The 12,500-nt window shown below is 42.4% G+C and overlaps 1 protein-coding gene across 1 annotated transcript; it reads right to left on the bottom strand.

Moving 5' to 3' along the window:
• Nucleotides 1-6,359: 6,359 nt before the first annotated feature.
• LOC126987439 (zygotic gap protein knirps-like) lies at nucleotides 6,360-10,045 on the bottom strand. Its single transcript, XM_050844404.1, has 4 exons — nucleotides 9,968-10,045; nucleotides 8,387-8,538; nucleotides 6,657-7,121; nucleotides 6,360-6,363 (listed from the first exon to the last, which is right to left on the bottom strand). Exons 1-4 carry the CDS (start codon nucleotides 10,043-10,045, stop codon nucleotides 6,360-6,362), a joined length of 699 nt encoding a protein of 232 aa, XP_050700361.1.
• Nucleotides 10,046-12,500: the final 2,455 nt, after the last annotated feature.

The raw sequence follows: 12,500 nt of genomic DNA, 5'->3' as shown, positions 1-12,500 counted from the left end.
GTTGTTCCAGTGGCGGATGACTCGGTTAGCGAAGAAACTCGTACCAATGTCTGTCCTGCATCGCCTAGCTTGAGTGGGGAGGCAGTTGTTTAAAGATTTTGATGGTATCCGCACTTACTACTTCAGCGGGGAGGTTGTTCCAGTGGCGGATGACTCGGTTAGCGAAGAAACTCGTACCAATGTCTGCACTGGATCGCCTAGCTTGAATGGGTAGACCGTTCTTAAAGGAGTTGATGGTATCCGCACTTACTACTTCAGCGGGGAGATTGTTCCAGTGGCGGATGACTCGGTTAGCGAAGAAACTCGTACCAATGTCTGTCCTGCATCGCCTAGCTTGAATGGGCAGACCGTTGTTTGTAGTTTGAGTTGGTCTTTAGGTGTACTTGAAGACCTGAATCATATCCCCCCGCAGGCGTCTCTTTTCCAGCGTGAAGAGGTTGAGTCGCCCGAGTTGTTCTCCATACGGCAGGGCTCCCAAGGGTGGAATCATCTTCGTAGCGCGTCGCTGGATAATTTATAATAGTTCAGTGTCCTTTCTAATAGTTCAATGTCCCTTCTAATAGTTCAATGTCCTTTCTGTAATTAGGGGACCAGCACTGCACCGCATACTCGAGGTGGGGTCTGACCATTGAGTTCTATAAGGACAACATTACTTCGGCGTCTTGCACTCGAAGCTTCTTGGTATAAACTCGAGCATAGTGTTGGCTTTCTTTTATGCTTTGTTACAGTGATTTGCGTGTTTAAGGTCACTGCTGATGGTGACTCCAAGATAGAGGAGGAGGAGGAGGAGGAGGAAGAGGAGGAGGAGGAGGAGGAGGAACAAGAAGAAGAAGAGGAAGAGAAGGATTAAGAGGAGGAAGAAGAAGCGGAAGAAGAGAAAGGGTATTCGAGAGAGAGAGAGAGAGAGAGAGACACTTGAACTAACCTTCCATGTTGACTTTAGCGAAGGGAGGACAGGAGGAGGAGGAGGAGGAGGAGGAGGAGGAGGAAAGTTTGTTAAGGATTGGAAAGTAGAGAAGTTATGTAATGCTTTTTTTTTCTTTCTTTTCTTTATTTTCTTTCTTTCTTTTCCTTCTCAGTTTTATTTAATTTTTATTTATTTTTCTCTTTTTCTCTTCCTTTCTTACTTTATTTTTCTTCTTGTTCTTTTCTTTCTTTCTTGTTTTCCTTCTTGTTCCTATTTCATTATTTCCTTCCTTTCCTTCCTTCCTTTCTTTTTTCCTTCCTTTCTTCCTTCCTTCCTTCCTTCCTTCCTTCCTTCCTTCCTTCCTTCCTTCCTTCCTTTCTTCCTTCCTTTCTTCCTTCCTTTCTTCCTTCCTTCCTTCCTTTCTTCCTTCCTTCCTTCCTTCCTTCCTTCCTTCCTTTCTTCCTTCCTTCCTATCTTCCTTCCTTCCTTCCTTCCTTCCTTCCTTCCTTTCTTTTTTTCCTTTCCTTCTTCCTTCCTTCCTTTCTTTTTTTCCTTTCCTTCTTCCTTCCTTCCTTCCTCCCATATCTCTTATCCATAATGTGTGTGTGTGTGTGTGTGTGTGTGTGTGTGTGTGTGTGTGTGTGTGTGTGTGTGTGTGTGTGTGTGTGTGTGCATTCAAAATTAATTAAAAAAGAAGATAAGGAAATATAAAAGGAAGAAGAGGAGGAGGAGGAGGAAGAAGAGGAGGAGGAAGAGGAGGAAGAAGAGGAGGAGGAGGTGGAGGAGGAAGAGGAAGAGGTGTCGTTGAAAATTAAAATTGCTTATTCTTTTGTTTCGGGAGGAGGAGGAGGAGGAGGAGGAGGAGGAGGAGGAGGAAAAAACAGGGAGGGAGGAAGAGGGTAAATGTGGGAAATGTAGAAGGACAGAGGAAGGGAGGAAAGGAGGAAGAAAGGGAGGAAAGGAAGGAAGAATGGAGGAAAAAAGAGGAGGAGGAGGAGGAGGAAGACATTTTAAAACCACTTTCAACAAGGTCCTTACACACACACACACACACACACACACACACACACAATACCTCGTGGAAAGCCGGTTCATGTATATATCGTGTGTGTGTGTGTGTGTGTGTGTGTGTGTGTGTGTGTGTGTGTGTGTGTGTGTGTGTTGCAAGATAGTAAGAAAGAATATTAAAGAGAGACATTATATCTTGACCTGTGTGTGTGTGTGTGTGTGTGTGTGTGTGTGTGTGTGTGTGTGTGTGTGTGTGTGTGTGTGTGTGTGTGTGTGTGTGTGTGTGTATCTTAGCTGTTACAAGAAAGTAAGGAAAAATATTGAAAACACACACGTTCTAGCTTGACTTTTATGTGCGTGTGTGTGTGTGTGTGTGTGTGTGTGTGTGTGTGTGTGTGTGTGTGTGTGTGTGTATGTATGTATGTTTAGAAAGTAAGGAAATCTATTAAAAAGACTCGCTCTATCGTGACGTTTTATTGAATATTTCTTGATAAGTCTCCTTCGTATACAGACAGGTATGGCACGGCACCTTAATTGGGACACGGGGCGACAGGTGTGAAGGAAAGGGGGGGGGGGGGAGAATAATATCGTTGAAAATAGAAATAATATAACAAAAAAAGTATTACACAAAAAACACAGTAAATTGAGATAAATATAGATAATGCAACAAAGAATTTAACAAACGAACAAACAAAAAATATGGAAGAAAAAGGGATAGAAAGGAATTTAAAAGGAAGACAAGAGAAAGGAATGAAAGGAAGAAAGGAAGGAAAAGTACAAAAAAAGAGAGGAAGAAAAGAAAGGAGGAAATTAGCAAGGAAAGGAAGAAAAAGAGGAAAAGAGAGGAGGAAGGAAATTAGCAAGGAAAGGAAGAAAAAGAGGAAAAGAGAGGAGGAAGGAAATTAGGAAGGAAAGGAAGAAAAAGAGGAAAAGAGAGGAGAGAGGAAATTAGCAAGGAAAGGAAGAAAAAGAGAGGAAAAGAAAGGAGAGAGGAATTTAGCAAGGAAAGGAAGAAAAGAAGAGGAAAAGAAAGGAAGGGAGGAAATTAGCAAGGAAAGGAAGAAAAAAAGAGAGGAAAAGAAAGGAGGAAATTAGCAAGGAAAGGAAGAAAAGAAGAGGAAAAGAAAGGAAGGGAGGAAATTAGCAAGGAAAGGAAGAAAAAAAGAGAGGAAAAGAAAGGAGGAAATTAGCAAGGAAAGGAAGAAAAGAAGAGGAAAAGAAAGGAAGAAATTAGCAAGGAAAGGAAGGAAAAAAAGAGGAAAAGAAAACTAGAAAGGAAAAAGAAAAACAAGAAAACAACAACTCGTGAAACTTAATCCTCAAGAAAAAAGAAAAAGTTGGAATCATATTTTTGAAAAGTAAAGAAGAGGAAGAAAAAGGAGGAATGAAAAGAGGAAGAAAAGGAAGAAAAGGAAAAGAAACAATCGTAGAAGGAAAAGAAAATTGAGGAAAGTAGAAAATAGAGGAATGTAGAAAATTGAGGAAAGTAGAAAATTGGGGAAAGGAGAAAATTGAGGAAAGTAGAAAATTGGGGAAAGGAGAAAATTGAGGAAAGGAGAAAATTGGGGAAAGGAGAAAATTGGGGAAAGAAAATTGGGGAAAGGAGAAAATTGAGGAAAGTAGAAAATTGGGGAAAGGAGAAAATTAAGGAAAGGAGAAAATTGGGAAAATGAGAAAATTAGGGAAAGGAGAAAATTCAGAAAAAGAAAATAGAGGAAAGGAGAAAATTCAGGAAAGGAGAAAATTGGGAAAACTGTAAAAGGAAACAAAACAAAACAAGAAGAAAAGAAAATAAACAAAACACAAATTCGAAAACTTAAATCTAAACAAAAAAATAAGAAAAAATATAGAACCACATACATTTAAAAAAAAATAATAAATGACAAATAAAAATCTAAATATCACAAAATTCACACGAAAAAAAAAAACATATATTAATACTCTCTTTTATCCTTCTCTCTCTATACATATAAACTCCATCATTACACACACGCATAATAATACATAATGATACATACATAGCTATTGCACTCATAATACATAATAATACATTCAATTTGCTTTCCTTTGTGTTCCTTTGCGTTTAAGTAGAAAAATAGACTAATACATGAAAAAATAGATTATATATGTGTTTTTTTTTTCAATCTTAGTTGCTTAAAAATATATATTGCTTCGATCTACCACTGTGATGGATAGATAGATAGATAGATAGATAGAGAGAGAGAGAGAGAGAGAGAGAGAGAGAGAGAGAGAAGTAGAAGGTAGAGATGAAAGGAATAGAGGAAACTGGGAGGTAGATAGATAGATAGATAGATAGATAGGAAGAAAAAGGAAGAAAAATGAAGAAAAAGTATAAAAGGGAGAAAAAAAGGAAGAAAAAAGAAAAAAAACAGGAATTAAAAGAAAGAAAGGAAATGAAGGAAAGTGAAAAGTTAAATTGACGGAGATTGAAATTAAGGAAAGGAAAAATATATTGAATGGAAAAGAAAAGGAAAGTGGAAATGGCGAGTCAGAGAGAGAGAGATTAAAGATATGAGAGAAAAGTTAGAAAATATATAGGAAAAGAAAAAAGGAAACAAGGAAAGAAAAAGATTGGCAAGGAACGTGAAAATGGCTAGTCAGGTAGAGAGAGAGAGAGAGAGAGAGAGAGATTAAAGATATGAGAGAAAAGTTAGAAAATATACAGGAATAGAAAGAAGGAAGGAAAGGAAGAAAAAGATTAACAAGGAAAATGGAAATAAACAGACGAAGAAATAAGAAAAGAAGAAAAAAGACAAGAAAAATAGAATAGTTAGAAAGAAAGAAAAAGAAAAGAAAAGACTTTATAATTAAATCACTAAATAATAATACTTTCTCATTAATAAAATATGTAATAAATCTTTCTATCATATATTTCTTCCCTAAACATACAAAAATACAACAGTAAAATATGCATCTATATATATAAAACTTTCTTATATACACTTAAAAAACTACAATAGAAAAATGTACTATAGAAAAATAATCATTAAATAAAGATATATGTATTTTTTTCTATCACTTCAGACTCGATTTACGATCACATTCGGTTTACGACCATATTCACGATTCGACCAGTTCCAGTGTACGAGCATATTCACGTTTCGACCAGTTCCAGTGTACGAGCATATTCAAGTTTCGACCAGTTCCAGTGTACGAGCATATTCAAGTTTCGACCAGTTCCAGTTTACGAGCATATTCAAGTTTCGACCAGTTCCAGTGTACGAGCATATTCACTTTAAGATCAGATTCACGTTACGATTAGATTGACTGAACGACCTCATTCGCTTTTCCTAAGTCTACATATACCAAGTCAAGTCACTCTGCTTCATAACTGAGACCGGTACGCGCAGGGGGCGGTTTGGGGCGGAGCAGCGGGATGACGTCACTTGGAGCCAAAAAAAAAAAATACCCGCCAGTTCAGGGGTGACTAAAGCTGGGGCCGTGTGTGCACTCTGGATGTGCATTCTCGCCTCCTTTCACAGCGCGTTCAGGCAAGCCACTGACGAATAAATATGCCTTTTTATTGTGCTATTGCGTGACTGTAATTTCAATGCCTACAAACGGCGGTGTGGGGTGTGAGGGAGGGCATGTTGAAGTGATTGATTTAAGTTAGTCCGCCTTTCCTCGTTTTCTCTAAATCCCTGTTTCTACATTCTCTAGTTTGGCTCCAAGCAGCGTCACGCATAAGCCACGCCCCGGCCGTGTCTCCTCCCACAAACCTGCGTGTGACTTGACTTGGTATATATAGACTTTGGTATATATAGACTTAACGCTTTACGATCAGATTCGACTTACGACGAACGGATAAAACGATATTTGCGTTTGCGAGAGACATAAATACTTTGTTCACTTGTTGATATTAGTATAATTATTTGTTTGTTTATTTGTTTATCTACTTGTGTAATGGAATATATATCTTAGAAACGGGATTTTGGGGTCAATCTGCAATATCGTTATTTACTTATTTATTTATCAATTAATTAACTGGTTGATCATTTTATTGTATATTGTATTCTTTTCTTTTCCTTTTTACTCATTTTATAAACTATTGTCTTATTCTTTTTCTCTTTTCTTATATTTTCCAGACTAATTCCTTGTTCATATATTTCATTTTTCTCAATTTTTCTTTCTTTTCTTAATTTCTCCCATGAACTTTTCCTTTCCTTCAGTTTTCAAATTCTCAAAACGTTTTACAATATTTTCTTATCATTTATCATAACACTGCCTCTTCCTCTTCTTCTTCTTCTTCTTCTTCTTCTTCTTCTTCTTCTTCTTCTTCTTCTTCTTTCAAGACGGCTATAGATTTCGTCATTTGAATTTATCGCTTATTGAGGGGAGGAAAGGGAGGGAACGCGGAGAGAAAAAGGTGGGAGGGAGGGAGGTAAAAATAGAGGGGGGGGGGGGCTAAGCATTACAGGATAGGTCAACTGGGGTGGGGGGGTTGGAGGGGGGGTCCTTCGTGGATGGGGCGGGGGAAGAGGAGGAGGAGGAGGAGGAGGGAGGAAGAGGAGGAAGGGAGGCAGTAGTGACCCTCATGCTATACTTAACTTGAGGAGGAGGAGGAGGAGGGGAGGAGGAGGAGGTAGTGGGGGAGGGGGAGGAGGAGGAAGAGGAAGAGGAGGGAAGGGGAGGAAGGGCGTTTGAGGGATAGGTCAATGGCTCCTTCCTCCTTCCTCCCTCCTCCTCCTCTTCTCTCCTTTCCTCCAAGCGTAAGGGAAGAGGGAGGAGATGAGGTGGGGAGGTGGAAGGAGGAGGAAGAGAAGGAGGAGGAGGAGGAGGAGGCCCCGCACTAGCAGCGGCCGCAGCAGAGAGAAGAGGATAGAGATAGGGATAGAAAGGAAGACGAGGGAAGGAGGAGGAGGAGGTGGAGGAGGTAGGAGAAGGAGGAGGAGGAGGGTGGAGGAAAAACGGGGAGAGAACACCAAGTTTGGGATACAGAGGGAATCGGATCCTACTCCCCTCGTCTAAAGGGAATTGGATCCTATTTGTCTCGCTCGATCCGTCGGAGAGGTAGGATTCAGGGGATTCGGCCCCCCCGCAATCCTCCTCCTTGGTCTTGTCGTCTGTGGAGGGCGCGCTGACCCCCTGTGGCGACCCCTTGAGAGTGGACGCCGCGTTCAGAGTAGCCGCGGCCTTCTCTTGTAGCAAACAGTGAATCTTGAACCAGTTACTCCTTCGCCCGTACCTGTGGAGGGGTTGGACATGGGTGATTAGGGGAAGAGGTGGGGGCGGGGTGGGGGGTGGGGGGGGGGAGAAAAAGGGGTGTAAAGAATGGGGGAGGGGTAAAGAGGGAGGAAGATGATAGGGAAGGGACGAGGGATTGAGGGATGGGGAAGGAAGGGGAAGGAAGGGGAGAGCTGAAAGAAAGGGGGAGGAGGTAGGGGAGATTAGGGGGAAGGGGGAGGTAGGGAGGGAGGGGGTAAAGGAGGCAGGGAGGAAAGTGTGAAGGTAGGGGTTAGGTTAGGATAGGGTAGGGTTAGGTTAGGTTAAGTTTCGTTAGGGTAGGGTAGGGTAGGGTAGGGCTAGGTTAGGTTAAGTTTCGTTAGGGTTGGGTAGGGTAGGGTAGGGTTAGGTTAGGTTAAGTTTCGTTAGGGTAGGGTAGGGTAGGGTTAGGTTAGGTTAAGTTTCGTTAGGGTAGGGTAGGGTAGGGTAGGGTAGGGTTAGGTTAGGTTAAGTTTCGTTAGGGTTGGGTAGGGTAGGGTAGGGTAGGGCTAGGTTAGGTTAAGTTTCGTTAGGGTTGGGTTGGGTAGGGTACGGTTAGGTTAGGTTAAGTTTCGTTAGGGTTGGGTAGGGTACGGTTAGGTTAGGTTAAGTTTCGTTAGGGTAGGGTAGGGTAGGGTTAGGTTAAGTTAAGTTTCGTTAGGGTTGGGTTGGGTAGGGTAGGGTTAGGTTAGGTTAAGTTTCGTTAGGGTTGGGTAGGGTTAGGTTAGGTTAAGTTTCGTTAGGGTAGGGTAGGGTTAGGTTAGGTTAAGTTTCGTTAGGGTTGGGTAGGGTAGGGTACGGTTAGGTTAGGTTAAGTTTCGTTAGGGTAGGTTAGGGTAGGTTAGGTTAAGTTTTGTTAGGGATGGGTAGGGTAGGTTAGGTTAAGTTTCGGTAGGGTAGGGTAGGCTAGGGTAGGGTTAGGTTAGGTTAAGTTTCGTTAGGGTAGGGTAGGGTTAGGTTAGGTTAAGTTTCGTTAGGGTTGGGTAGGGTAGGGTAGGATAGGTCAGGTCAGTCACACACACAAACACACACATGAGGAGAAAGAGGAAGAAGAAGAAAAGAAAGATAAGGGAAGAGAAAATTTAGTAGAAGAAAAAAATATATAGAAAAAACAACAACTATTTAGCATGGTTTTAGAAAGAGGAGATCCTGCTTAACAATCTTCCACACACAACACCCACGCAGTCTCTCCCTTCCAACCCCGCTCCCCCCTTCCCACCGCCCCCAGCACCCTCCCCCCTCTCTCACCTGCTGCCCGCCTTGCTCATGCCGGCCAGCAGACAGCGGTGCAGGCGGCAGGCTTTGCAAGACGTCCTGTTCTTCTTGGTGATGACGCAGCGACCGCCATTCTTGCAGCGGCCCAGCGAAGACACGTTGTTGTATGTGCGCCCGAAGAACGACTGTAGGGGGCGGAGAACGTAGAGAGGGGTTAGTGGGTGTTGGGGTCGGGGGGCGGTCAGGGGGTGGGAGGTGGGGGGAGGTGTGTATGTGTGTGTGTGTGTCTACATCCCCCTTATAGAGCAGCATGGTTTTAGAGAGAGAAGATCCTGCTTGACAATCTCACACACACCTCCCGTTCCCCTAAATTCCAACCCACCTCACTGATATAGTTGAACCCATTCCTACTTGTCCCTCCACCACCACCACCACCACAGTCTCAGAAGGTTAACTATTGTCTCATACCACCACCATCACCACCACCAATTGTCAGTCTCATTAATTTCGTAACAAGGTGATGAAATGAGTCCTACTTTTATTATTTAGCTGCTAATTGGTTTCCTAATTGCCGCCTTGCGTGTTAATTATTTCATTCACCTGTGATAATTACCCCAAGGTCGTCCAGGTGTGTTTCTGTGTCACCTGGGGAGGAGGAGGAGGAGGAGGAGGAGGAGAGTAAGAATTGAAAGGGAAAGAAAGGAGAAATAGTTTGAAGAAGAAGAGGAAGAATTTGAAACAGTTAAGTAGAAGGAGGAGGAGGAGGAGGAGGAGGAGGAGGAGAGTAAGAATTGAAAGGAAAAGAAAGGAGAAAGAAATAGTTTGAAGAAGAAGAGGAAGAATTTGAAACAGTTAAGTAGACGGAGGAGGAGGAAGAGGAAGAAGAGGAGGAGGAGGAGGAGAGTAAGAATTGAAAGGGAAAGAAAGGAGAAATAGTTTGAAGAAGAAGAGGAAGAATTTGAAACAGTTAAGTAGAAGGAGGAGGAGGAGGAGGAAGAAGAGGAGGAGGAGGAGGAGGAGGAGGAAGAGGAAGAAGAGGAGGAGGAGGAGGAGGAGAGTAAGAATTGAAAGGGAAAGAAAAAAGAAATAGTTTGAAGAAGAGGAAGAATTTGAGACAGTTAGATAGAAGGAGGAGGAAGAGGAAGAGGAGGAAGAGGAGGAGGAGGAGAGGAAGGAAAGAAAGAATAGTTCTGAACTCTCTCCTTCCTTCCCTTTTCCTCCTCCTTTCTTCCTTCCTTCCTTCCTCTTCTTCCTTCTTTCCTTATCTTCCTTTCCCTTCCCTTCCCTTCCCTTCCTTCCTTCCTTTCCCTTCCCTTCCCTTCCCTTCCCTTCCCTTCCCTTCCCTTCCTTCCCCTTACCTTACCTTACCTATCCTTCTTACTTCCTCTTCCCTTTCTTTCCCTTCCTTCCCTACCCATAATCTCTTCCTTCCTTCTTCCTTCTTCCCTTCCCTTCCTCTCCTTCCTTCCTTCTCTTCCTCCCTTCCTTTCCTTTCCCTTTCCTTCCTTTCCTTCCTTTCCTTCCTTTCCATCCTAACCTTCCTCCTCCTCCTCCTTCCTCCTCCTCCTCCTCCTCCTCCTCCTCCTCCTCCTCCTCCTCCTCCTCCTCCCTCACCTTGCATCCCTCGCACGTGAAGGCGCCGAAGTGGAAGCCAGCGGCCGCCTCTCCACACACACGACACAGCTGGTTCATGGCGCTGAGACATAGAAACATAAAATTATATAGATACCCAGGACCACCATTACATAGAGGCATGCAGATTATATAGACACCCAGGTCCAAAATTACATAGATGAAGCAGATGTAGAGATTGCAAGGTCCAAAATAACATAAGGCGAATAGAGAAATATATAGACAGAAAGTCATATTTAGATTCCCAGGTCCAGAATTACATAGATAGGTGCTTATATATAGATTGTCAGGTCCATAATTACATAGGTACAGAGTTGATAATATAGATTGTTAGGCTCATAGACAGAATAAGAGACAAAGACATAGAGACAGATAGATATATATAGATTGTCAGGTCCAGAATTACATAGATAGGTGCTTATATATAGATTGTCAGGTCCATAATTACATAAGTACAGAGTTGCATATATAGATTCTTTAGTTCATAGACAGAATAAGAGATAGAAAGAGATATATAGACTACCAGGTCCAAAAATACATAGATAGAGGGAGATATATAGATTGAGCCCCCAACCCCCCCCTCTCTCTCTCTCTCTCTCTCTCTCTCTCTCTCTCTCTCTCTCTCTCTCTCTCTAATTATATAAACAAACAAAATTAGACATTAAATAATATTGTTTTGTGTCCATTGTCTGAGAGAGAGAGAGAGAGAGAGAGAGAGAGATTATGAGATACTGAATACATAAGTTGAAACAAAAAGATGTGTGTGTGTGTGTGTGTGTGTGTGTGTGTGTGTGTGTGTGTGTTACTGTTCACACACACACACACACACACACGCACACACACACGCACACACTGGTTCCTCATTGTCACCTTTTCTTTTCTTTCTTTTCTTTTTTTCTTTTTTTTTCTTTCTTTTAAGGGAAGGAAAAGCGCTTAAGAAAAATTACCGTGTTTGTTTTATGCTAATTTCCGTGTTTTATTCTCTCTCTCTCTCTCTCTCTCTCTCTCTCTCTCTCTCTCTCTCTCTCTCTCTCTCTCTCTCTCTCTCTTCCACACACACACACACACACACACACACACACACACACACACACACACACACACATAAATTGAGTTTTCTCTCTCTCTCTCTCTCTCTCTCTCTCTCTCTCTCTCTCTCTAATTATGGATGCAGAGGTGAAATCGGAGGTGAATCTGACCCTTCCCTCCTCCTCCTCCTCCTCCTCCTCCTCCTCCTCCTGTTCCCTTGACAAGCTGATTAGGACCTTCGTTATTTAAAAGGAAGAGGAGGAGGAGGAGGAAGAGGAGGAGGAGGAGGAGGAGGAGGAGGAGTTGAAATAATATTGCTACCTCCATTTCTTCACCTCCTCCTCCTCCTCCTCCTCCTCCTCCTCCTCCTCCTCCTCTTCTTTTCTTATCTCTTCCATTTAGTAAGATATAGACTGAGGGAAGAGGAGGAGGAGGAGGAGGAGGAAGGGAAGAGAAGAGAGGAAGCGTCTGTCTATCTATCTATCTATCTCTATCTATCTATTCTTATATTTTTCTTTCTTTCTTTCTTTTTTCTTTCTTTATTTCTCTCTCTCTCTCTCTCTCTCTCTCTCTCTCTCTCTCTCTAACATTCCCCTCTTGCTATTTCCTCCTCCTCCTCCTCCTCCTCTCCTCCTCCTCCTCCTCCTCCTCCTCCTCCTCCTCCTCCTTCCTCGCTCGTCTACAGTTCCGGGTATCGAACGTGGGGAAGCAGTCATCTGTAAGCCAGGCAGGTGTGGACAGGTGTGGGCAGGCTTGTTAATTAGGGTGACAGGTGTGTGGAGGTGTTTTTTTCTTTTTTTTCTTTTTTTTTTCTTTCTTTTTTTTCTTTCATCTTTCTTTTTAATATTTTCTTTCTCTCTTTCTTTCTTTCTCCTTCCTTTTTTCTTCTCTTTCTTTTTCTTTCTCTTCTTTTCTTTCTTTCTTTCTCATTTTCTTTAATTTTCTCTCATGTATTTTATTTGTTATTTCTTTTTTATCTTTCTTTCTTTCTTTCTTTCTTTACTCTCTCTCTCTCTCTCTCTCTCTCTCTCTCTCTCTCTCTCTCTCTCTCTCTCTCTCTCTCTCTCTCTCTCTCTCTCTCTCTCTCTATCTCTCTCTCTCTCTCTCTCTCTCTCTCTCTCTCTCTCTCTCTCTCTCTCTCTCTCTCTCTCTCTCTCTCTCTCTCTCTCTCTCTCTCTCTCTCTCCTCTCTCTCTCTCTCTCTCTCTCTCTCTAGCTCTCTCTCTCTCTCTCTCTCTCTCTCTCTCTCTCTCTCTCTCTCTCTCCCGGAAATAATTCACTCACGCTTTTAAAAGAATTTCGTGAGTAAAAAAAAAAAAAGAAGAAAAGAAGAAAAAAGAACAAAAAAATAAAGATGAAATAGGTAAGGACGTGTGTGTGTGTGTGTGTGTGTGTGTGTGTGTGTGTGTGTGTGTGTGTGTGTGTGTGTGTGTGTGTGTGTGTGTGGGTGGGTGGGTGGGTGGGTGGGTGGGTGTGTGTGGGTGGGT

Source organism: Eriocheir sinensis, chromosome 64 (genome assembly GCF_024679095.1).
Source record: "Eriocheir sinensis breed Jianghai 21 chromosome 64, ASM2467909v1, whole genome shotgun sequence".
Lineage (NCBI taxonomy): Eukaryota > Metazoa > Arthropoda > Malacostraca > Decapoda > Varunidae > Eriocheir > Eriocheir sinensis.
Note: the sequence above shows the minus strand (reverse complement) of the source record. Positions and strands in the feature narration are given on the sequence as shown.

Coding starts and splice junctions, on each gene's coding strand:
- LOC126987439 (XM_050844404.1), bottom strand. CDS start 10,045: ATGAACCAGCTGTGTCGTGTGTGTGGAGAGGCGGCCGCTGGCTTCCAC. Junction 8,539..9,967: donor TCACGTGCGAGGGATGCAAG/GTGAGGGAGGAG, acceptor CGCCCCCTACAG/TCGTTCTTCGGGCGCACATA. Junction 7,122..8,386: donor ATGAGCAAGGCGGGCAGCAG/GTGAGAGAGGGG, acceptor ACCCCTCCACAG/GTACGGGCGAAGGAGTAACT.